General features: G+C 41.4%; 1 protein-coding gene across 6 annotated transcripts in view; it reads left to right on the top strand.

The window, feature by feature from the left end:
• The window catches only part of LOC116045286 (dnaJ homolog subfamily C member 13), a 35,706-nt gene extending 12,807 nt beyond the window's left edge, over positions 1 to 22,899 (top strand). For 2 of the 6 annotated variants that reach the window (XM_035998038.1, XM_031292869.2), the window contains exons 5-57: positions 134 to 175; positions 272 to 472; positions 579 to 785; positions 1,183 to 1,278; positions 1,539 to 1,630; positions 1,847 to 2,013; positions 2,888 to 2,967; positions 3,068 to 3,237; positions 3,340 to 3,372; positions 4,093 to 4,192; positions 4,314 to 4,421; positions 4,562 to 4,717; positions 4,819 to 4,875; positions 4,987 to 5,108; positions 5,361 to 5,436; positions 5,622 to 5,717; positions 5,823 to 5,963; positions 8,094 to 8,111; positions 9,057 to 9,139; positions 9,971 to 10,124; positions 10,250 to 10,353; positions 10,457 to 10,616; positions 10,722 to 10,784; positions 10,893 to 10,994; positions 11,182 to 11,286; positions 11,537 to 11,739; positions 11,908 to 11,992; positions 12,117 to 12,271; positions 12,612 to 12,657; positions 12,769 to 12,923; positions 13,055 to 13,256; positions 13,374 to 13,489; positions 13,629 to 13,707; positions 13,798 to 13,933; positions 14,106 to 14,290; positions 14,758 to 14,832; positions 14,942 to 15,061; positions 15,541 to 15,936; positions 16,019 to 16,132; positions 16,217 to 16,333; positions 16,612 to 16,789; positions 16,905 to 16,996; positions 17,085 to 17,184; positions 17,320 to 17,394; positions 17,482 to 17,594; positions 17,694 to 17,863; positions 17,987 to 18,029; positions 18,112 to 18,285; positions 18,386 to 18,565; positions 19,102 to 19,242; positions 19,352 to 19,495; positions 19,586 to 19,685; positions 21,751 to 22,899. In XM_035998038.1, the coding sequence (XP_035853931.1) occupies positions 134 to 175; positions 272 to 472; positions 579 to 785; positions 1,183 to 1,278; positions 1,539 to 1,630; positions 1,847 to 2,013; positions 2,888 to 2,967; positions 3,068 to 3,237; positions 3,340 to 3,372; positions 4,093 to 4,192; positions 4,314 to 4,421; positions 4,562 to 4,717; positions 4,819 to 4,875; positions 4,987 to 5,108; positions 5,361 to 5,436; positions 5,622 to 5,717; positions 5,823 to 5,963; positions 8,094 to 8,111; positions 9,057 to 9,139; positions 9,971 to 10,124; positions 10,250 to 10,353; positions 10,457 to 10,616; positions 10,722 to 10,784; positions 10,893 to 10,994; positions 11,182 to 11,286; positions 11,537 to 11,739; positions 11,908 to 11,992; positions 12,117 to 12,271; positions 12,612 to 12,657; positions 12,769 to 12,923; positions 13,055 to 13,256; positions 13,374 to 13,489; positions 13,629 to 13,707; positions 13,798 to 13,933; positions 14,106 to 14,290; positions 14,758 to 14,832; positions 14,942 to 15,061; positions 15,541 to 15,936; positions 16,019 to 16,132; positions 16,217 to 16,333; positions 16,612 to 16,789; positions 16,905 to 16,996; positions 17,085 to 17,184; positions 17,320 to 17,394; positions 17,482 to 17,594; positions 17,694 to 17,863; positions 17,987 to 18,029; positions 18,112 to 18,285; positions 18,386 to 18,565; positions 19,102 to 19,242; positions 19,352 to 19,495; positions 19,586 to 19,685; positions 21,751 to 21,848 (6,525 nt within the window). In that variant the 3' untranslated portion in view covers positions 21,849 to 22,899. Of the gene's footprint in view, positions 1 to 133; positions 176 to 271; positions 473 to 578; positions 786 to 1,182; positions 1,279 to 1,538; positions 1,631 to 1,846; positions 2,014 to 2,887; positions 2,968 to 3,067; positions 3,238 to 3,339; positions 3,373 to 4,092; positions 4,193 to 4,313; positions 4,422 to 4,561; positions 4,718 to 4,818; positions 4,876 to 4,986; positions 5,109 to 5,360; positions 5,437 to 5,621; positions 5,718 to 5,822; positions 5,964 to 8,093; positions 8,112 to 9,056; positions 9,140 to 9,970; positions 10,125 to 10,249; positions 10,354 to 10,456; positions 10,617 to 10,721; positions 10,785 to 10,892; positions 10,995 to 11,181; positions 11,287 to 11,536; positions 11,740 to 11,907; positions 11,993 to 12,116; positions 12,272 to 12,611; positions 12,658 to 12,768; positions 12,924 to 13,054; positions 13,257 to 13,373; positions 13,490 to 13,628; positions 13,708 to 13,797; positions 13,934 to 14,105; positions 14,291 to 14,757; positions 14,833 to 14,941; positions 15,062 to 15,540; positions 15,937 to 16,018; positions 16,133 to 16,216; positions 16,334 to 16,611; positions 16,790 to 16,904; positions 16,997 to 17,084; positions 17,185 to 17,319; positions 17,395 to 17,481; positions 17,595 to 17,693; positions 17,864 to 17,986; positions 18,030 to 18,111; positions 18,286 to 18,385; positions 18,566 to 19,101; positions 19,243 to 19,351; positions 19,496 to 19,585; positions 19,686 to 19,965; positions 20,071 to 21,750 lie in introns of all 6 variants that reach the window. The other 4 variants (XM_035998041.1, XM_035998040.1, XM_035998039.1 and 1 more) reach the window with 4 other exon arrangements.
• Positions 22,900 to 24,026: the final 1,127 nt, after the last annotated feature.

Genomic DNA, 24,026 nt, shown 5'->3' with positions numbered 1-24,026 from the left:
ACCCATCGGTTTTCTTGGTGTGAATGCCCCGTAATTCTGTTTAGCGCAAGTGTTACACAGGAATGATTTAACACCTAGCTGTGTATGTTGGCGCTAAATTAAAATATAATTTCTTTATTTTTCTTATTCACAGAGATTCAGAACAGAATTTTCAGAGGGAAAAATAACTGGCAGGGTAAGTACTGAGATATATAAAGAAAGATTATCCATTTCAGTATATGTTTCTAACTGTGCTGACATCAAAATGAATGTCTGTGCCGAACCCTTACAGCGTTACAACTGCTACAAGCACCACTGGAGTGACGCACGGAAGCCAGTGAGTTTAGAGGTGACGCCGGGCGGCATCGACCAGATCGACCCGCAAACCAACCGGGTGGTGTGTTCCTACGACTATCGTAATGTAGAGGGCTTCGTCGAGGTCTCTGATTACCAGGGAGGATTCTGCATCCTTTATGGGGGCTTCAGCAGGCTGGTATGTATGCATTCATTGTGATTGTGAGAGTGTGTATGTGTTGTGATTGTGATTTTGTGTGTGTGTGTGTGTGTGCTTAACATCTCCTTTTGCCTCTTTCTCTCAGCATCTGTTTGCCTCGGAGCACCGGGATGACATCATCCGGTGCGCCATTGAGCATGCTGGGAACTTCATCGGTATCATGCTACGACTGAGGAAGGAGACGTTGACCTTCGAGGATTTTGTGACCGACAGGTTGGGGAAGTACAGCTCAGACGACAGCATCACTTCACTGGCTGAGTTTGTGGTCCAGAAGATCACCCCTCGACACCCGGTTAGAACACTCTGCTTCTCCCTTTCCTTTCCGTGCTGTTTGGTAGGGGTTCTCAAAGTAAGGTCCAGGGACCCACCAGGACTCCTTTAACAGATTGTTACTACTTTGGTCTACTTGTGTTGCTACAGTTTGAGCTTCGCACCATACTCTAATACTTTACTGCTAATATAATATGCCTGTGTCTTATGGTTATCAACTGATGCTTTGTGATGCCCAGTATTTTGATGAATTAGATGGTAATTACTGACTTGACGTCACATTTGCAGTCATTAACAATGAAATCTAAAAGTATACACTGTTTCATTGCCTACTTCTGCTCTCAAGTTGTATTTATTATTTCTTTCTACATGTTCTATCAATTTTGTAAGCATTATGACTCATCTTTGTCTTTCCCTAGGAGCCTGTTAAGCGTATACTAGCCCTGACAGAGACTTGTCTAGTCGAGAGAGACCCAGCTTCGTACAACATAGTCACCATCAAACCCTTCGGAGAGGTGTGCACTTCGACGCCAAGTCATAAAAATTTCAGGCTGAAACATTCACACTCAAAACCATTTTGTTATGTCTAGTGGTACTCCTGTGAAGATAAATGTTAATCAAACGGCCTGTCTTTGTTGTATTATGTATGAACTGCATCACTGCAGGTTAATAGCTTGGATTGACTGTTTGATAGGAGTAAACTCTCCCTTCCCCGTCCCTCCCTCTTTTTTTTTTTTTTTTGCTCACTCTTGTCCTCTGTCTCATCTCCCTTCAGGTATTTGCTCTCATCTGTGACGTAGACAACCCTCAGGTGTTTACAGTCGAATTCATCAGAGGTCAGATCCGAAAGTTTTCCTCCACAGAAAGGTACACAGACATACATCTGTCTTTATGTATGTAGTGACACTACAGGCCCTGTGGGGTTATTACATTTCTTTCTGTACTGTTGATTTCATTTACACAATGAGTAATTTGCTTGTGTGCATGTGTCTGCTGCATAGCCTGTGTGCTCACTGTTCGTCCTCCATAACACCGATCATTCGTAATGCATTTAGCTGAGTCTGTTTGTATTTGCGTCTGTAGGGACTCCCTGTTAGCCAGCCTACTAGATGGAGTCCGCGCATCAGGCAACAGGGATGTGTGCGTCAAGATGGCCCCCACGCAGCGAGGGCAAAGATGGGGCCTACTGAGCATGCCCGTGGATGAGGAGGTGGAGAGTTTGCATCTCAAATTCCTGGCAGCACCTCCTAGTGAGTCCAAGGCCTTTATCTCATTAAAATTCATGAACTTGAATCGGATTTCTTTATAGCATATGTTAACGTTGGTTTAGAAAGTTTAGAAAGTAGTATCCACTTTAACACAGTTTAGCCTCGCTAGCAGCATGGCTCTGGGATTGCAAGGTCGCTCTGTTGGTCCAGAAAAAAATATTTCAACAACTATGGATGGGACTGACATTAAATTCTGTACAGACATGCATGGTCCCCAGAGGATGAATCCATTGTACTTTGTTTGTAGTGCTAATTAGCAAATGATAGCATGCTAACATGATTAATGTAATACCTGCTGCTGCTGCTACCTGCTACCTCATGTTAGCATGGTAATTGTACATCAAAGCACCAATGGGCCTAGCCCCAGTTTGTGCCTCTCATATATTACCATTACATTTGAGTCACAGAGCTAAAAATAAATATAGCCGACCTTTGAAAAACCCAGAAGATTGTCTAACAACTGCTGTTCTGAAGGTATTTCCAGAATCCACAAAAGACTCTTCTTAACCATCTGGGTAAATAAATATTCTGTCTCAAGTTTTTGTAAAACGCAAGCAACATATTAATGCGTTATTTTAAGCAGGAGAGCTGGACTAGCTTCCCTCCCATTAGCAGCAGAGCTTCCAACATCCTTGCCACTGTAGCCAGATTTAGGTTGGGTGGGTTTAAAAAAAAAAAAAAGAAGATATTTTGGCCTCATATTTGTAAAATTGGATGCTTAGTTCTGCGACTTGAATAAAACGGTCGTACATGAGGCACAAACTGGGGCTATGTTGTGCTTAAGTACAGTGTTTTAGTCTCTTTGAGGTGGTCTAGTATTTTGTTTAATTGTTCCATCCCTCCTCCCTTTTCTCAGATGGAAATTTTGCAGATGCAGTGTTCAGATTCAACGCCAACATATCCTACAGTGGAGTGCTGCATGCAGTAACCCAAGATGTGAGTGTGTTCACTAAATGTGATTGAGGTCTATCCATCGACCTTAGCTGGATCCACACTAGTTTCCCCGTCTTAATGCCTCTCTCTCTTTTCTCTTCAGGGTCTTTTCTCTGAGAACAAAGAGAAGCTCATCAACAACGCCATCCTGGCTCTTTTATCCCAGGAGGCTGAGCTGCCGGCTCTTAACACTGAGCTGGAGAGCCATTTCCAGGCCATTCGACGCTTGGTGGCCTCCAAGGCTGGCTTCCAGGCTTTCACCCAGCTGCCTAAGTAAGAATGCAGCAGTTATCCCACTGTACCTTCCTGCTTTTATTTCTTTAAAGTGTACTTTTTGTTGAGCTGCTGGTAACAGGCATGCTCTGTCATTCCAAGGTCTGGTCAAGTGTCTGGAGTCACAGATGCAACGTAAATATGAATCCATACATCTCAGTCTGCCCTTTTGCCTGTCTCTGTTTCTTATCCCTTCTTATCTTTCTTAGCTGTCTGTCGAGCCTTCTCCTCTTTTATCTTTGCTCTGCTTTCATCTCAGGCTTTCAGACAGACAGTTCAGAAGCGAGGTTATGTCACTTCACTGTGTTCAGTCGAGCTGTCTGCCTCGATTTGTCTTGACCTCCCTCTCTCTCGACATCTCATACTCCATCTCTCTCCCAGTATCTGCTTTGCCCATTCTATCCTTTAAATATCCGTACATCGCAATATTGAAGAACCCTGTAGTCTTTCTGGGTCACTGAGATGTATGAGAGGAACTGTATTTACTACTTATTTGTTCCTGTAAAGCAAATGAGAATTGGTTTTCCTGAAAGATTCATTGCTAGAGTAGCTTGGTGTTAACCCCTCAACCCCAAGATCACTATAAATACATACATGGTTTATTTTTGCTTTAAGGAAAACCTCTTTAATAGTGTTACACTTAGTAGTTCAGTAGATGTGACACTTTATGAGAAATCGAAACAACAAGTCACTTCTGAAGCAATGAATTCTTTGTGTATCCAACCCCAGACCTCTTTTAAACAATACAATATTTGTATGCTTTTATATTCTGTTGTTTATGATCCTCAACTTTTTTAAGGCACGGCCGTTTTAGTGGTGTTGCTAAATCTGTAAATGTATGTTTGTGTGTTCTAGGTTCAGGGAGAAGTTGGGAGTAAAAACGGTAAAAGCTTTAAAAAGGAACAACAACAGTGTGACACACGCTGCTGTTGACATGCTCTGTGCCCTTATGTGTGTAAGTATCACCTAAACATCTAGACTACACACTAAATGCATACCTATATATCAACCATTTATCACATTTGTCTTTGATCCTGCGGTTTGGCTGAGACCTTCTCTTTCATGTTTCTCTGCAGCCAATGCACGATGACTATGACCTGAGGCAGGAGCAACTGAACAAGGCCTCTCTGCTGTCCTCCAAGAAGTTCCTGGAGAACCTCCTTGAAAAATTCATCACTAATGTGGTACATTTCTTTTTATTGTCAGCAAGCTGGATGCAGAATTTGGAAATTCAGAAGTTGTTAAACACAAGTTGTCGTATAGTTTCAAAAAACGTCCTCATGTCAATTCTTAGCTCTCATTCTCGTCTTTCTTTTGTTTTCAGGACCATGGAACAGGAGCTTTGGTGATCAGCTCCTTACTGGACTTCTTAACGTTTGCCCTGTGCGCCCCCTACAGTGAAACCACAGAGGGGCAGCAGTTTGACATGCTGCTTGAGATGGTTGCCTCCGATGGTCGCACCTTGTTCAAACTCTTCCAGGTAGTTGACTTGTGTGAATAAATCTTTCCGCCCTAATTATGATAGTATTATGACAAATCAGTAGATGCTCATGTACTGAATGATGTTGTTCTCATCTCCAGCATCCCTCTATGGCAATAGTGAAGGGAGCAGGCCTGGTGATGAAGGCCATTATTGAGGTAAGCCTTTTTGTGGGTTAGGTGGTTTACATTGTCAGTAATTTCATGATTGGATTGTCTTTAGTGTTTATGCTTTATGACGATAACCAACCTGTGTTTGTCTAAATTTAGGAAGGAGACAAGGAAATAGCCACCAAGATGCAGGACCTGGCCTTGAGTGAAGGGGCTCTTCCGAGGCATCTGCACACTTCTTTGTTCACCATCAGCGCTGACCAGCGGATGCTTACCAACAGGTCCAACCTCAATAAATCCACAAACTGACACACAATGATTCTGTCTTTTGGTCTTTTTGGCTCCAGCTGCTGTTTAATTCTCTCTATTTGCGGTTTCAAATTTCACTATACTCTTAACCAGAGAAACACTCATTGCATGTAACGGTAGACAAAGCTTCAGTTGCTACAGTAGATACACGTGATAAATGTGTTCTCTAACAAATGAATAACAAAATGGCTCAGCCACTTACGTGAGATTTTTTTCTTTCTCAGGCAGCTAAGTCGTCACCTGGTGGGACTATGGACGGCAGAAAACCCTGTTGCCATGAACCTCCTAAAAAGGATACTGGTAAGGCTACAAACAGACCTTTTCCGACTTAAAAATATGTTATGCCTGTCCAATACTGTTGGCAGAAGCTATTAGTATAATGTGATACAGGCAAAGTACTGCAGGATGTAAGCCAAAGCTTTTCTCTGGCAGCTAAGGAACAGTTAAAGTCTTAACCCATTTCACTATGTCTTGTACGCTCTCAGCCAACAGGCCTGCTGGCTTACCTGGACAGTCCTGACTCAGTCCCGGAGAAAGATATGGACAGAATGCACATCCGTGACAACTTGAAAATCGCCACGGTATCTAGAGAAACGCATCACATCTGTACATTTTTGCAGAGTAAACAAACCGCTCAATAAGAAAGTATCTGCCATCTATAATTGTTTTATATTTGTTTCCCACAGGACCAGCTAAATCGAAACAAGGTGCCCGAATGGCAGCGTATAGCCGGCAAAGCAGCCAAAGAGGTGGAGAAGTTTGCCAAGGAGAAGGCTGATGTAGTGTTGATGCACTGGAGGGATAAAATGGGCATAGCCCAAAAGGAGGTGAGGATATATTTCCTTTGCAAAGATGCTGAGGGGCTGATTTCCCTGTTATCTATCAGACAAGGTACTGCTGTTACTGCTGCTGACTGCCTGCTCAGGTGTCTCTAACTGTTGCTCTTCCTGCTGATGCTGAACAGTACTGCAGAATCCAGAGGCAAACTCAATAACACACTTTTCAGCTGCTGCTGTTATTTTGCATGCAGAGCGGTGCCAGCTCTGATGTTGTTTGGGAAAATGTCAAGATACAAAAACCGTTTGATTTTTCTGCACCTTGCATATATTGCTGTTCAAAATGCTTGTGCACGTTTTCATACATGTTTAACAGAGATTTTTTTCTTTACCTAAGACAAACAGTTGTTTCCAGTACAGGCGTGTTTGAGTGTGACCAAAGTGTTATTTGAATTCAAAGGTCACCTTTCTTTTAAATAATACCTCTGTTACCCCTCTTCCACCAACATGAAACTGGTTCCCGTTCACATTCCTAATTTTGAACCATTCGGAGCCGTTGAGACCAAAAATACATTGGTTTGTTTTCAGCCAGAAACAAAAAGATCAGGTTTTCCTTGACCTGAAGTGTGACGACTTCAGTGGGCGTGTCATTCTACAGGTTGGAAAGAGAGGATGGAGAAGGTAACCATAAAGAAGTCAAGTGAGAAATCTTCGGACAAAAAAAGAACCTGCAGCGGTCTCATTATTAGTTGGTCCATGCTTGTTTATTGAAAAGAAAACTAATATCTGTTATAACAGAACAAAAGCTTGCAGGTCACAGGTAATCAATGCGATCCGCCATCTTGCTGCTAGAGCTGTAATCGGGCCTTAAAAGTTCGGCCCGACAGAATTCGGCCTGAGCCCGACCAGTACATTTTGATTGACAGATTTTTAAAAGCCCGAACCCGTTTACAGCCCGACTGTACAAAAGGCCGTCTATCAGCAGTGATTAGAGTGCATGTCGGAAAATAGCTCTTCACACCGCAAGCGGGCACACGCACCACTCGGCGGAAAAGGGAGAGAAAGAAAAAAGAGACTGCACCGCACGCACACAGCTGTTTTCCGTCAAGAATGAGTAATTTATACATTTTTTAACATAATTTATTCATGACTAACGGAGGCTATCGGCCAGTTGGAAGTTGGAACAAAGAAATAAAATAAGTCCTCCAGAAGCCAGCCTCTGTTTCACCTCCTCAGCATCCATTTACACGCCAATCGAAACGCTTCACCTGACCGCTCGTTTACTGCGCAACCAGGAGCGCAAGCCCGAGCCCGGCCCGAGCCCGTGTAACATGATAGAAATTAAGGCCGATCCCGACCGGCAAAGATCTTCAGCTCTACTTGCTGCTACGGTTTATTTCCGTTGTGCAGTGTGCAACGCCCTCTGTTGATGACATCCTTGATTACAATGGTTCCGCTCAAAACTGGTGGAAACGCGGACTGGTTCGCTAGACAGCATTAGGTTCCAGGAATCCGGAACGGGACAGCTTCAAGAACCAGAGCTAATTTGGTGGAAAAGCGGTATGTTAGGATGCAAATTTGGTGACAAGTTTGAATGTCACAATTGCACATAGTCGGTTTAAGGAGTTTCAGACTGAACCTGTGTGGGTCGTTCTTCTAGAAAGTCTGCGGGTGGGATGAGGTTGGCGGTGTCATCTAAACTGTTAAATAAAACCTTGAGCCTCTACTGTCTGCTCTTTGACATTTCTACAAACTTGAACTCAAATCTACTTCCAAACAATGCTAAAACCTCTAAACGTACTTTATCTGAATGTCACCCGGCTTCCTTTTTCTTTTCTACACTTTTGTTTTGAATGACTCAAAATGGCTGATCAACTTCATATTTTGATTGGCTTGCTTTCACTGAATATTCCCTAATCACACTTCATGTATATCTGTTGTTGGCAAGTAATCTTGGAAAATATATTAATCTAGTGGATCGTCAGCTAATAAATCCAAAGGATGTACTGTTACATTTAGTTTTGTATGTCAATCTCTTAGTATAACGTAGTCTTGTGACCTGTGATCCTTTTTTCCCCCGATTCATCTCTGTTTGACCCGAGGAACAATAATCTCTCTATGTTGTATCTGCCCCCACCCTTCCCTTGTCTTGTGTGGTTTCTCTGCTGTCAAACAATGCAGCAGGACAGAAATAACCTGGTAAGTAGGCCTGACCAATGGGATCCATGCTCTTTTCTTTCCATCTTTTCTCTCGACCAAACCATTTTTCCATCTTCTTGTGACGTATTGGGTGTGTTTTTTTTTTTTTAAATTCAGCCAGGCGATGATCTATCATCATCTACACGGGATTGCCGTGTGTCTTCAAATAGATGCAAGAAAAGAAGAAGTTGATATTACATTATACAGTAGACAATAAAAGCCAAAATTTGAACACGTATTTTCCTGTCCTGCTGTCAATAGAGAACTTGTACCTGTAGTGTTTTGTCAATAGAGGACATGTACCTGTAGTGTTTTGTCATCAGTAAATAATGACCACATTTAGTTTGAGACGAGTATAATTACCATAAACGGGAGGACCTTTGCCAAGCATCCTTCAAGGCCTCTGGAACTGTATTTTACATCGCTCCCACCATTTTTAACTATGCAGGGATTTTCTGTATTGTTTATGGCACCAAAGACAAAACATGCTTACCTTGCAAGTGAATACGCAAATTAAAGTTGTTATGCTTGAGTAGCAGCATCCTCTTGAGAAGCAACAGATTAATGAGAATAGTGATCATAATCATCGCCCAGCAAGAATTACAGAACACATCTAATTTTGGGATCCCACTTTGGTGTTTGTGTTTCATAACATTGTTTTCTATGTTGGTGTGATGATGACATTGGTTATTATGGGTGTTGTGTTTTTTTTGTCCTATTGTCCTAATATCTGGCTTTCTCCATTCTTAAAAAAACATTTTAACATGTTTCTTTACACCTGTGTCATTCACTTCATTTCTGGGGTCCTTATGTAAAATATTGCTCATGTTGTTGCCATTTAACTTCACGGCTGTCTTTGTGCCATAAGCTTTAAAAAGACAAATATTGAATGTGGTTAAGAATAATTTGAAGCAGTTCCTCAAAGTGTTTTTGCTTTGATTTCAGAACCCAAACCAAAAGCCTGTCATCCTGAGAAAGAGACGCCAGAGAATAAAGATTGAAGTCAACTGGGAGCTTTTCTACTACAGGTACAACATGGCCCCATTGAGAGATTAAGGCACATTCTAGCTATGTTGACCCCATTGTCTGGCACATTTGTGGTGCTCATCCTGAGTTTATAACGCTCAGAATGCAGAGTCCAGAATTTTTGGGAATTTACCTCTGTTGTCTTACTTAACAGCCTTAAATTCAGACCCATTAGTTGTAGGGTTGGGTATCGTTTGCATTTTTACGATTCCGATGCTGAACCGGTACTTTTAAAACGATTCCGATTCCTAAACCGATTCTTGAAAAACTGAAAAATGACATCAAAGAAAGGCTCTTTTATAAAGGTTTTTTTTTTTTTTTTTTTTTTTGAAAATGATTTAAATTTAACAATATATTAACGTTTTAAAGTACTTAAATATATAATAAGTAAACCTAAGTCACCTAACACATAACTACAATAAATAACATTTACACTATTAACAAGTAACAACAAAATAAATGTTGAGTTGGTATGCTAACTAAACCAGCTTCAAACTTTAGCAGTTATATGTTTACTAGCGATCACGTGCATTGAATGGTTAATATGCTTTTACATCTGTTTTGGTGAGCCCAGAGGGAAAATATGGCATTTTAAAAGTAGCCTACATAGCCATAGTGGAACCGGGTTTCAGTACCCAACCCTAATTAGTTGTCACCTATCATGAAACCACGGTGCTGGTTATGAGCTTTTGAGCTGCTACATTTTCTATATTTTTTACGTCCTATCTGTCTGGCTTAGGGACACTTATTGTAAGACACACGGGATTTAAGTCATGGAACAATCTCAATAATATTTTAGCTTTCCTAAACTGCTTTTTTGTTCTTTTTTTAAGATTCCAGCTCGACCATGCACGGTCCAACCTCATCTGGAACCTGAGGACGAGAGAGGAGCTGCGGGACGCTCTGGAAGGAGAGATGCGCGCCTTTAGCGTGGACCGCGAGCTCGGCAGTGCCACCGTCATCTCCTGGAACCACCAGGAGTTTGAGGTTTGTGCTCAGCTGGAGTTATGTTACACTCACTGATGTCTGGATCTCATTTGGTTATAACCATCAATATTTGTGATACAATGGAGTTTTGGGCCAGACTAGACTATTGTGATAATTGTTTGCAGGTGAAATATGAGTGCCTTTCAGATGAGATTAAGATTGGGGATTATTACCTGCGTCTGCTGCTTGAGGAGGATGAAAGTGACGAATCGAATGCCATCAAGAGATCGTAAGACTACATTACAACAACCCTAACCACTTACACTAATATTATCATTCTGTACTGAATCCAAAAAAGATGATTCATGCTTCTCGCTCCTCTTTCCTCTTAGATATGAGTTCTTCAATGAACTCTACCATCGCTTTCTGCTTACACCAAAGGTTACGATGAAGTGCCTGTGCCTTCAGGCGCTTGCTATAGTCTATGGGAAATGCTACGAGGAAATTGGCCCCTTCACAGACACAAAATACATTGTGGGCATGCTGGACCGAGTGAGTACAAATTGTCACTGCAAGAACTAATATCGTTGAAATGTTTTTATGTTTTTTTTTTTTTAATTCATCCTGAAATCCAAAATGCTCTCCTGTGGTCTCCAGTGTACAGACAAACTGGAAAGAGACAGACTCATCTTCTTCCTCAACAAGCTCATTCTCAACAAGGTAAGATATCAAAAGCAACAGCGCCTCGTGCCTGTTTGTTAATCACGTTTCTCTCTCTCGCTCTCTCTCTCTCTGTCTTGAGTAATAATTCTTTTTTTTGTTCTGCAGAAAAATGTGAAGGAGGTAATGGACTCAAATGGAGTGCGTATATTGGTGGATCTGCTCACCATGGCCCATCTGCATACCAGCAGAGCTACTGTGCCCCTACAGGTAAAAACATGGCTATAGCTTTTGAGTTATAGTACGTGAAAACAATATCTTTATTGATTTGATCAATTACACGCAACACTAGATGTTTATGAGCCATAGATGAGATTTAATTTAACGTTGAACCACGTGTGAAAATCCTAATTAATCTGTCTGGAGTGTCCAACAGAGGGTCTTTTAATCTCCACAGAGCAATGTGCTGGAGGCATCGCCAGACATGAAGAGGGAGAGTGAGAAAGAGTGGTACTTTGGTAATGCAGACAAGGAAAGAAGAGGACCTTTCAGTTTTGAGGAGGTACGTGATCTTCTTAAACTGTCAAGCACCGGGACTTCCCCAATTTTCACTGTAAAATAAATTTGAAAACAGAGCTACATCTAATACCTGCAAAGAACAAGTTATCAAAATGTAATCAAACAAGAAGTTATTTTCTTGATTTTTATTGTCCTCATAGTTGCTGCACTTTATTGTTGCTTCTTACTTTCTTCTGCAGCAGCCACAGTACTCATCTTTGTGCGTTTTTTTTAAAAAACATTTCCTCCTCCAGATGCAGGAGTTTTGGAGCACGGGTGTCCTGACAGCGAAGACGAGATGCTGGGCTCAGGGGATGGATGGCTGGCGCCCTCTGCAGGCCATCCCCCAGCTAAAATGGTGTCTCCTGGCCACTGGACAGGCAGTAATGAACGAATCCGACCTGGCTACACTAATCCTTAACATGCTGATCACCATGTGCTCCTACTACCCCAGCAGGTGGGTAGAGCAGAAATACTTTTGTGGTTGTATGTCCAGAAAATACCTCCTCTTTTATATGGTATCATAATGTCATTCCATTAAGCAATGGAGTATGTGTGATGATTTTTGGTTGAAACATTACACCATTAGGCCATGACTATACCTGTTTATTTACGTTTTACTCAGGGACCAAGATAATGCCATTATCCGTCCTTTACCTAAGATCAAGAGGATGATCAGTGACAATGCTTGCCTCCCTCACATTGTCCAGGTATCTGCACAATCTGATTTGATGTTTTGCTTATACAATGGTGTCATATCTATTTTGGTGAATTGCTGAATTAAATAAAATCACATGTTGACGGTCTCCCATTGTTTTTCTTTGTCCTCGCCAGCTGCTGTTGACCTTTGACCCCACCCTGGTGGAAAAGGTAGCTAACGTTCTGTACCTGGTGATGCAGGACAACCCTAACCTGCAGCGCCTCTATTTAACTGGGATCTTCTTCTTCATCATGATGTACACAGGCTCCAACGTGCTTCCTGTAGCAAGGTGAAATCACTGACATTCGCATATTGTGCAAACATTCTAAAGTTATCCCCAAAAAAGTTTAAAGAATAGTCATTTTTGAGATATTTTGTATTTGTGTTGTCATGATGACTGATGACTTTAATTATTAACACCACAATGACTTAAAACCTAAACGTGTTTCCTTGTTCTACATAATAGTAATAATTCCATTGAAATTTTAGCCTAGCAGCTTGTTTTTCAGTAGTTTGATCTTGGCTTCCACCCTAATGTGGATGTGATGGAAAATTAGAAATAAAACATTACACATTAATAACATGCAGTGTTGCTATTGAGCTCTGAGACATTCCTATGATTTCTTAAGGTTCCTGAAGTACACACATCTGAAACAAGCCTTCAAATCAGAGGAGGTAAAGTTTTTGATACAGATTTGTACCATACAAATTACAACAGATTTTTTTTTATGAATCAAACCTCCTTTTAAAAAAAATAACAACTTGTCTGTTGTGCCTCCTCCCCAGTCTAAGGGTCAGGACATAGTGCAGCGTAGTGTTCTGGGGCCAGTACTGCCTGAGGCCATGGTGTGTTATCTGGAGAACTACGAGGCTGAGCGCTTCTCAGAGATATTCCTTGGAGAATTTGACACACCTGAGGCCATTTGGAGCAGTGAGATGAGGTAGGTGTTAGTCTCTATCATGTCTAATTAGTGTGCTTTAAAAGGCAATTTAGAGATATTTAGAAGTGCAGCAGTAAAAGTCAGCATTTTGGTTTTATAGACATTGGTTGTATTTTAACTCTATGTTTCAGGCGCATGATGATCGAGAAGATAGCTGCTCACATAGCTGACTTCAGCCCCAGGCTGCAGAGCAACACGCGGGCCCTTTACCAGTACTGCCCCATCCCCGTGGTCAGCTTCCCTCAGCTGGACAACGAGCTCTTCTGCAACATCTACTACCTCAGACATCTGTGTGACACCATCCGCTTCCCAAACTGGCCCATTCGAGATGCTGTAGGTTTTTATTTTTTTCCTTATTTATCCAAGCTTGTATTTCCTTATCAATATCCTGCTTGGGTTTTCTAAGAAAGGCTTCTTCAACGTTTTGATGCACCACCATTATCCCGACAGGTAAAGCTGCTAAAAGACACCCTTGAAGCGTGGAAGAGGGAGGTGGAGAAAAAGCCTCCCTCTATGTCTGTCGATGATGCATACGAAGTCCTCAACCTCCCGAAAGGACAGGGGCAGTGAGTGGCCTTTGATTTGTTATCACTTGTTACTATTCGTCTTGTATCCAGACTCATCTTTAGTAGCAATAATCATGGAATTTGTTGTTAGATAATTTATATAGTAGGACTCGAGAAATATCGGCTTTTCTGTCTTCAGGCACGAGGAGAGTAAAATCAGGAAAGCTTACTTCAGACTGGCGCAGAAGTACCATCCAGACAAGAACCCTGAGGGCAGGGTATGTAGTACAGTCATTTCTGACACGATATGTATGTAAGGGCGTACATACCTTTGATCCACATATTGCATTTAAACTTGTATCTTTCAGGACATGTTTGAGAAAGTCAACAAAGCCTACGAGTTCCTTTGCACAAAATCTGCCCGTATCTTGGACGGCCCCGACCCAGAAAACATCATCCTTATCCTCAAGGCTCAGAGCATCCTGTTCAACCGACACAAACAAGGTATGCGGATAGCTCACCTTTCTTTCATTTTGTTCTTTCTTCCTATACATTTTGAAAGAAACAAGTTCAGGGCACATGTTTCTGAAGTAAAGTGAATTAGAGTGAACGTGTTGGTTATTGAGATGTTTAACCGATACTGCTACTCCTCCCTTTTTTGAATGTCTACAAACAGAACTGGAACCTTACAAATACGCCGGTTACCCCATGCTCATCAAAACAATCACAATGGAAACCGAAGATGAGCTGCTATTCTCCAAAACCTCTCCTCTCCTCCCGGCTGCTGCAGAACTGGCCTTCCACACCGTCAACTGCTCGGCTCTTAATGCAGAGGAGCTGCGCCGCGACAACGGCATCGAGGTATACACACAAATCACAAATCCTGAAATACCAACCAGTCTAAATAAAATACTATAGCTGTCCACCTACAAGTGGACCGGTGCACTGTGGGGAACTGTGATTGAATAAATCAGTGTTTCTCAAATGGGGTTACGCGTACCCCTATGGGTACTTTGGAGTACTGCAGGGGGTACGTAAAATTGTTTTTAATGTTCCTTTTAAAGAATACCAGTCATGCAAAAGTCCTTAAATAATTATACACTATATTTATGAATGGATTTAGTGATTGTAAACATTTAAAATGTAGCATATAAGTGTTCAGGTTTAAGTGTTGCTGTTTTTAAAGCTAGGCATTTTTTTCTACCAAAATAGTTGTGTGCTGTTTAGGGGTTACTCAGATGAAAAACATATTTCAAATGGGGTACATTATTGAAAAACGTTTGAGTACCACTACAATAACTGATCCACCGTTTACTGTATTTAATCAGGTGTTGCTAGATGCTCTCTCTCGGTGTGTTGCTGTGTTAACCGCATCCAGCAAGTCTGGTGACATGGCTGTACAGGTAAAATGAGTCTTCATTCACCTGTAGTCAGCTTTCTTCTCTCAAGATGAGTACTGTACTGCTTGTAATGATTTCTATAACACGTTTTCAATATTTGAATGTGCCACAGGTGTGCGGGCACATCTGTAAGTGCTACAGTGTTGCAGCCCAGTTTGAGGAATGCAGGGAAAAGATCATTGAACTGCCCAACATCATCAGGGACCTCTGTCACATCTTGTTCTATGGAAAGGTAAGAACCTTGCAACCACAGGTTTAATTTATTTTTCTGAGTTCTCTGTCTATAATTGCAAAGAAAATCTTCCATGTGTACTATTTTTCAGTGTAAATGTCATTGTTAGATTATCCGTGAGATCTCAAACCATATAGAAAATATGCCAGTATTCTCGCATTTTAGAGGCTTTATTTCTTTATTTATTGGTGATTTTCTCTAATTGCTTTACTGGTGAGAATAAAGATGCAGTTGCATCTTTTGCACAACATATTTAAATATTTATATATCATAAAATAATGATTGAATATGATACATATTGAAATGTAAAAGCTCCTTGAGGCCACCACTGTTGGCAAACATCTTGCTCGTTTGTGGTCTCATTATTTGCTAATTATTTAGACATTATTAAATGCTACATGTAGCGCCTATGATGTTCGCTTTATACTTGTTCTGCAACAAGACAGCTTCTGGATGTTCTCTCCCTTGCCTCCTCTCAGGGCCTCCCAAAAACTGCCGCCCTGGCAGTGCAGTGCGTGAGCTCCTTCGCGGTGGATTTCTTCCTACAGACCCATCTGTACCACGCTGGTGTGCTCTGGCACCTCCTGGTCCACCTCTTCAACTACGACTACACTCTGGAGGAGAGCGGCGTGCAGGCGAACCAGGACACCAACCAACAGGAGGTTGCAAACAGCCTGGCCAAGCTCAGCCTGCTAGCTCTCAGCCGTCTGGGAGGCTACACCCAGACACCACACCCCCCGGACGGTAACAATCCTGTTCCAGAGACCAACGGCATTGAGGGCACACCTCCAGAGAACCCCACCATCCGCAAGAGCTTAGCAGCCATGCTGACACCATACATCTCGCGGAAGCTGGGAACAGGATCTCCATCTGAGGTATGTTGAGGGTTATGTCAAGCTCTTACATACGTGAACCCCAAAACCTAGATGAGTTCCACATGACATGCTGTGCATTTAGGTCTTGAAGCTGCTGAATAGCAACTCGGAGAACCCGTACTTGATCTGGAACAATGGAACCCGAGCCGAGCTGCTGGAGTTCCTGGAGGGTCAGCAGGAAGGAAACATCAAGAGGGTATGAACAACATATATATCATATGATGTCCCAGTACAAACAACATTAAGTTATTAATGGTTCCTCTCGATGGTCTCTTTATAGGGAGAAAATGATAAAAGCTTTGGTGCAGAGTTTGTGTTCAGTGATCACAGCAAAGAGCTGATCGTTGGGGAGATCTTTGTCCGCGTCTACAATGAGCAACCAGCTTTTCCTCTTGAGGTGAGTAGAAGAACAAGATAGTATTATTCAAACTGCTTTATTACATTTGTTTATATTGTTTGCCCTTTCTCATCAGTCTGAATTAGATTATGACAGATAGCATCTTCAAACAGCCGTTATCATTATAACTGTGATTTATTGACACTAGCATTGAGTTTTACATTTTTTTTATTTGTAGCATTTTTGTCACATTTAATAGTCTTTTTGGTTTATTTGCAGTATAAAATAGACTTTAAACCATTTGTAATGCTCTAATGTGTTACCATCTCTGTTTTTAGTACCCAAAAGCATTTGCAGCCAGTCTTCTGGACTACGTAGGCTCCCAGGCCCAGTACCTCCACACTCTGCTGGCCATGAGTCAGAGTAACAAAGTAGAGTCCCAGCAACATGCTGAGAGGCTCCGCTTTGCTGAGATGGCTTTAGAGGCTCTCCGCAATGTCATCAAGAACAACCCCGGTGAGATATGATACTCCCTCCAGTTCAGCTCTTTCTGAAGAAGCTGCTGTTGTTTTATTTAGGTTTGTTAATGTTGGAGCTTCCTTTCTAAGCAGTTCTCTCTGTACGATTTCAGGTTCGGAGTCGGAGTGCATCGGCCATTTCAAACTGCTCTTCTCTTTGTTGCGGGTTCATGGAGCTGGCAGAGTACAGCAGCTGGTTTTGGAGGTAGAGGTTCTTGGTCCTGATATCTAATTACTGTGGTTCCACAATGTCGATGCATTTTGCATTTTACTCATATTGGTTCGCTCTGCAGGTTGTAAATACGGTGACGTCAAACCAAGAGTGCGTTAGCAACATTGCCGAGTCGCTGGTGTTGTCCAACCTTCTGTTGCTGCTGCACTCACTCCCCTCCAGTAAGAAGACATTGTTAAACAGAAAACAATTTACTGGCTTACAGTTTGTGCTCTTTGCAGCCTTTTTTATACTTATTACAGTGTTGTATGTATCTGTTGACTAAAACATGTTTTTTTTTTTTTTCCATCATTAAGGCAGGCAAATGGTGCTGGAAACTTTGTATGCACTGGCTTCCAACACAAAGATAGTTAAAGAGGCTATGGCCAAAGGTCAGTGGAATTCAGTTTTTTTTTCTTTTGCGAATTTATGTGAATTCTGAGCACACAGATGCTCATGTTAATCTGTTTGTTCCCCAGGTGCTCTGATCTACTTGCTAGACCTCTTCTGTAACTGCACACATCCCCAAGTTCGCACACAGACTGCAGAGCTCTTCTCCAAGATGACCTCAGACAAGCTGGTCGGGCCAAAGGTCAGACTGGACAGATATAAACAGAAAAATGAAAAAGATATATTAATAATTCCTGTCCTCACGTTATTGTGTATCATTATATATCCTCATCTCTGCCAGGTGCGTCTAACGCTGATCCGTTTCCTTCCTGGTGTGTTCATGGACGCCATGCGAGACAACGCTGAGGCAGCAGTGCACATATTCGAGGGAACGCACGAGAACCCTGAGCTCATCTGGAATGACAGCTCAAGGGAGAAAGTGTCCACCACTGTCCGGGAGATGATGCTTGAGTATGACATAAGCCCAATTCAATACCCTATTTAACCAGTAGCTAGCTGAGTAGTCAAGAGAGTGACATGTTTGAAATATTAGAGCATCCTGACTGTCTAATATCATTCTTTACATTTTTCCAGGCACTTTAAACAGCAGAAGGATAATCCTGATGTGAACTGGAAAGTAAGTGCAATAATATATTACTTAAAATTACACAGTTGTGTATGATTTAACGTGGCAATACATTCTTGGTCTGTGTGCACAGTTGCCAGAGGACTTCACAGTGGCTTATGGAGCAGGACAGGGCGAGCTAGAAGTTGGTGGAGTCTTCTTGCGTATCTTTATTGCTCAGCCAGGCTGGGTGCTTCGCAAGCCTCGAGAGTTCCTGGTGTCCCTCCTGGAGACCCTGACTGAGCTGCATGAGAAAAACAACCCCAATGTGAGCTGCCTTACTGAGAAACGCAAACAGTATTTGCTATTTTTTGCTTATTCAGCTGTCTTACACTATCAATTTCACTTCATCCTGTGATCTCCTGCAGGGTGAGGCCCTAGAGACGGTTACTACGGCAGCAGTATGTCTGTTCAGCACACAGAGCCAGCTGGCCGACCAGGTTCCTCCTCTGGGTCACCTGCCTCGCGTCCTAGCAGCACTCAACCACAAGAACAACGCTGTGCCCAAGAGCTCCATCCGCCTCATCCACGTGCTATCAGACAACGAGGTGAGGAACCAAACACAATGTATAAACAAATATATAGATATATATTTATTTTTATATATATATATATATATATATATATATATATATATATATATATATATATATATATATATATATATATATATATATATATTCATTCATTTTTAGTTTTCAGGACTATTCATTAAAGGGGCTCTACATCGATTGGTCGATCAGTTGGAATGACGAGGAAAGATGCTGCATTATGGGAATTGTAGGACCCAGTGTATATGGAGCTTGACTCATACTGGGGACTACAAGTTAGAATATATTTCAGACTCTGCTACATCAATTTTGATCCTTTTTCTCTCTCTCATTCCCTAAACGTTAGGGAGGTACAATACTAAAACCCTGAGGGCCACTTTAAGGATTCACACTCGAAGAGCCCAGAGTTAATTTATTCAGAATATTCGCAATCACACTCTGCTTTTTAAGATTTGCCAACAAACAGTTTGTCTCCTTTCTGCGCTATGACGCACCACAATTCTTAACCAAAGCTGTCTTGTGTTTTTTTGTAGCTGTGTGTGCGCTCCATGGCTTCTCTGGAGACTATCGGCCCCCTCATGACTGGGATGAAAGCTCGGGCAGACATGGCCGGATTAGCTTGTGAAGCTCTAAACCGCATGTTCCAGAAGGAGCAGTCAGAACTAGTGGCCCAGGTAAACTGTCACCGTTATTATTCATTTGAATTTTTTTTTTTTTTATCAACGTCATGTTTGATGACTAGGTAAAATGAATAACAATGTATTTTGTTAATGAACTGAACAGGCTCTCAGAATGGAACTGGTCCCATACCTTCTGAAGCTATTGGAAGGAATCGGCCTAGAGACATTAGATAACCCTTCAGCTACCAAGGCCCAGATAGTGAAGGCTCTCAAGTCCATGACTCGCAGTCTGCAGTACGGAGAACAGGTATGATGGGAATACATGACCCGCCTGATAATCCATTAAAACCACTGAATGATTAGTACTGTTAATTGATTGGCAATCACTGCTTTGCAGGTGAATGAGATTCTAGCGAAGTCCTCAGTGTGGAGTGCCTTTAAAGACCAGAAACATGATCTTTTCATCTCAGAGTCTCAGACCGCAGGCTACCTGACTGGTAAAGTATCTCTATTGTAACTTAACCTGCTATTAAACACTCAGCATCACAACACCTGACATTTTCTTAACAAGCAATTATTGTTCTGTCATTGTTTAAAAGGTAAGTCTTGAGTGCCTTTCTCTTAACTGTTGTTGAATCTTTATGCTTTGCTTTATCCTAAAAACCACTTTGTGGCTGACTCCTCACTTGTGCTTCAACCCAGAGACCCTTTCTGTCTCCATGTCCTATAACTTCCTGGCTCTGCCCTTCCTCTTTGTCCTTCACGTTTCCTCCTCAGGGGTATCCACTCCTTCTCTCCTGGCCGCCAGTAGCCCACTGCGAGGTGGGCTCTAGACTCCTAAACTGGGCCCTCACAGCCCTCCTCTCTCTTGCTCTGATGCAGGTAGACTTTGACCTCGCTCCTACTGCCATTCCTTACCTCTTTACCTCCATCTTTGACCCACACTTAATTTTCCATTCCCACCTCTCCATCTTCACAGTGCTGAGCATAATGTCATACCATCTTCATCTACATCCACCAACTACTTATCAGTTTCAGGAATTAACAAAAATGCCCTTGAACGTTGATCATTTATACTCTTGTGCATCACTAAGGACATTTTAGGCTTTTTTATTTTTAATTGTTTCGATATTTTTGGCTGTGTTAATGCATATGGCATAAATGTTGGCAGGGTTGTTTTTTTAAATTTATATATATTGGAAGTTAAACATCAGCTCCTAAGTCTATAATAAATTGTGTTGCCAAAATACAGACACTCAGACCCTTAAGGCCCGGACACACAGAGCCGATAATCGGCCATTGGACAGTCTGGCGAGGTCAGTGACTCGAGTCTGTTTGGTGTGTTCCGTGCCGTCGTCCATCCGAGGGGCCGTCGTCCTTCATTTTGGCCAATTTGACATGTATAGTCGGCGGGGCGGGCAGCAGTCGGACTCAATGACCCATCTGATTGGTAGAGTGCTAACCCGGAAACGGGGAGCAGAATGAGCGTGACTAGAGTCTCTCAAAATCTGATAAAAATCTTTTAAACTGACCTTTGTTGATCTGAAATGAAGACAGATTCAGCAACTGTATGGCCTATTTCTTGCTTAAAATGTTTTCAGAAACACGTTTCAGTGAACTACTTTAGTACAATATTAGTATTATTAGTAGTATTCTGAACAAGCCGCCATGACAGTCTGTCTTTGAATTTCCGGAGAATTAAGACCGTTCGTCCAATCAGCTGCCGGTTTTCATTTTTGGGTGACAATACAGATTAGCGCCGCCTGCTGTTATGAAGACGTATTACGTCTCGTCGCTTTGGTGTGTTCTGAGGCACTTTTTTGACCAACTCGGGGAGACTGATCAGCCCAACTGCCTTTTTTGCTGACGTTTGGCCGTCGGCTCTGTGTGAAAAATGCACAAAAAATGCCCCCATTAAAACCACAGTTTTGGATCCAATGGCCATTTCAACATAAAATAATGCATTCTATTGTATCAGGCTTTCAGTCTAGAGCCCTGGCATCACAATTGTAGTTTTTACTATTTTCCACCAGATTGAGACCTTTTCTCATGGTTGCCCTGTGGGACAAATACATGCTATTTTCCTGGTTTTCACTAGGGGCATTGCTGCTGTATTATGGAGCACTGCAGTGTTAGATGCAATGCATCAAAATCCATGTTGTTGCAAATCATTGATATTCCCCAGACAGAAAATAATTACATTTTTTGTGGGGGGTTTTCACAACCGTGGAAGTATGTAAACAAACAAAAAAATTCTGAAAATAAATATTTGGTAGTGATGGTCAGGACTGAAGTTGGTTAAAAGATTGAACTCTGTGAAAGTGGAAAATAATATTAATATATAATTTTTTGGCGCACACATTTCTGACCTCCAAGGATACCAGAGCAACTTTTTTAAAGGGATGCACAAGGGTTAAAATACTGCTGTCATTGTAGCGATCACTCCTCCATACAGTAGTTGATGTCTTTTAGTTTAGTACATTATTGTAGCTCACCAGCGCTCCAGCTATCCTGCCCGGTCACACCTGTTCTGAATCGTATCTATCTTCCGGTCACCTGTAGGTCCAGGAGTAGCAGGTTACCTTACAGCAGGAACTGGTACCCCGGTAATGCCCAACGTCCCACCCCCTGTGGACAACGACATTGGAGACCAAGGCTGATGGACACTCTCACAGTCACGCTCAGGCACCCAGACTGCCCTGCAGCTTTACGGCCGCAGCTCAGAGAGGGACTGTTCAGCTCCCACACGAGGGGATGGAGAGGGAGAAAGACGGAGGAGAGCGGGCCGTCTTTGACCGTCACCAAATTCTCTGCAACACCTTCTCCAGTATCACTCTCCTCTCCCCTTACAAATGGCACTCAAGTCTTCATAAACACTTTGAAATTGTTTTAACGGATGACCACATTTGTCTTGTTTCTGTGCTTCTTTTCTTGTTTCTTCCAATGACACACAGAAGAGGTTACATTTTGTATGTAATATATTTTTTACTCTAGATTTTGTTTTTTCATGACACTGGAAGACAGGTGTGTTATACTGAAGGTTAACTGTCTCTTCTCTATTACCTTATTCCTCTGTATCATATTCTGATTGGCTACACTTACCCTAAATCCTGAACAGAGGATTCTTGGCCTTATTTGTGACGCATTTGTGCACAGGACCTATCTTACATAAACATGTAATTTACTTGTCTATATAATGGATTCTCATACAGCAAAGGGAAACATGTTAAAATAGGAAATCAGAAGATCTATGTTTATGATTTCTCTTTCCTATTTCTCTACAAGAAATTGTCACTTGAACCCTCGGAGTGATGCTGACCTCTTGTCTGGTTTGGTCAAGTCCTGTTCAATCCAGTCTTTCAAAGTTAACACAGATCCGCTCTCCAAATGTCCAGCCTCTTATTCCTCTGATCTGATTCTGCTCTATCTTTGAAGGCTTTTAAAGTAATTATCCCCCCCCCCCCCTCCCCCGAATGCAAAAAGCACTAGATTATTTATAAGTGAATAATAACCACCGGAAATGAGCTTCTGTTAAGACATGACGAATGATGTTGACTCTGATTATGAATCTATGTGAAAGACTAGTGCAATTTGTGAAATGTTCAATGTAATATTACGTATATAAACTTTCTATATTGAATGTACATTTTAAAAAAAAATCAGTCGCACTTGTACATAAAATTTTAAGAATAAAAGGGAATCCACAGTGTTCTTCTTTTGTATTTACTATTGTGTTTGTCGAACTAACAGATTTCAACAGAATGAGCCGTTAATTGTTCGCTCATGTTTGAAAAGAAAGAATCTAAAGTCTTTTGTCTTTGCCAAAGAAGAAAAATAACACATTTTCTTAGAGTAAAATAATCACAAAAGTATTGTCAAGTTAAAGAGTTGTTGTTTTTTTTCCACCTTTAATTGACAGGACAGCTAGGTGAGAAAAGGGAGAGAGAGGGAAGACATGCAGGCAATCGTCACAGGTCGGACTCAAACCCTGGACCTCTGTGTAATAAACCTCTCAGTATATGTGCGTCTGCTCTACCCACTGAGCAAACCCGGGCACAAGTTAAAGAGTTTTAAGACTGTAACTGAATAGTTAACTCAATGAATAATAATTAAAACCGTTTTAGAGACTTAATGTTTAGTTTCTGGTCAGAGATGGACCCATGACCTCACTATCCTGGCTATGGCCTGCTACGTGATGTAAAATTTAAAATAAAATGATTTAACATTTCATAATTGCAGTATATTAAAGACAGCATTTTGTTTTCAAGGGATTTTACCTATAAACTTGAACAGAAATGATATGTATAGGTTGCATGTAGAAGCTTGCATATATTGTATTACAAGTTTTCTTTTGGAGGTTAAACAATTGCTTTAGTTTAGAAATGTATCCACTACATGACATGTTCTCTTAAAACTTATAACTTATTTTGTTATGCTGTGTATGTATATATTATGCTAAGGAAAGTTGGCTGACAATACGTAACTATTTAATAGAGACATAATCCTTTGAATTCTATCATTGCAAAATTATTATTAAATTAAAAAGTTCTCATTTTTGTAAATAGTCTGAATGGATATGGACTACCAACTGAATATTGAATTGACATTACATTTGTGAATATAATTTGGTAAAGGGCTTTGTAAATAAAGGATAATGTTAGTGTTGTAATTATTATGTAGGTCATATAGATTAGGATTTTGGTATTCCCTCAAGAACCTAGGATAATTCACTTCACATTTAGTCTAAAGCTGTTGATTAGAAGGAAAAAAAGCATTGTTATTTTAAAATAATAAAATAAAAACTAGTCTAGACATGGCTTTTATTAAGGTTCATGTGG

This window comes from Sander lucioperca, chromosome 23 (genome assembly GCF_008315115.2).
Source record: "Sander lucioperca isolate FBNREF2018 chromosome 23, SLUC_FBN_1.2, whole genome shotgun sequence".
NCBI classification, from domain to species: Eukaryota; Metazoa; Chordata; class Actinopteri; order Perciformes; family Percidae; genus Sander; species Sander lucioperca.
Note: the sequence above shows the minus strand (reverse complement) of the source record. Positions and strands in the feature narration are given on the sequence as shown.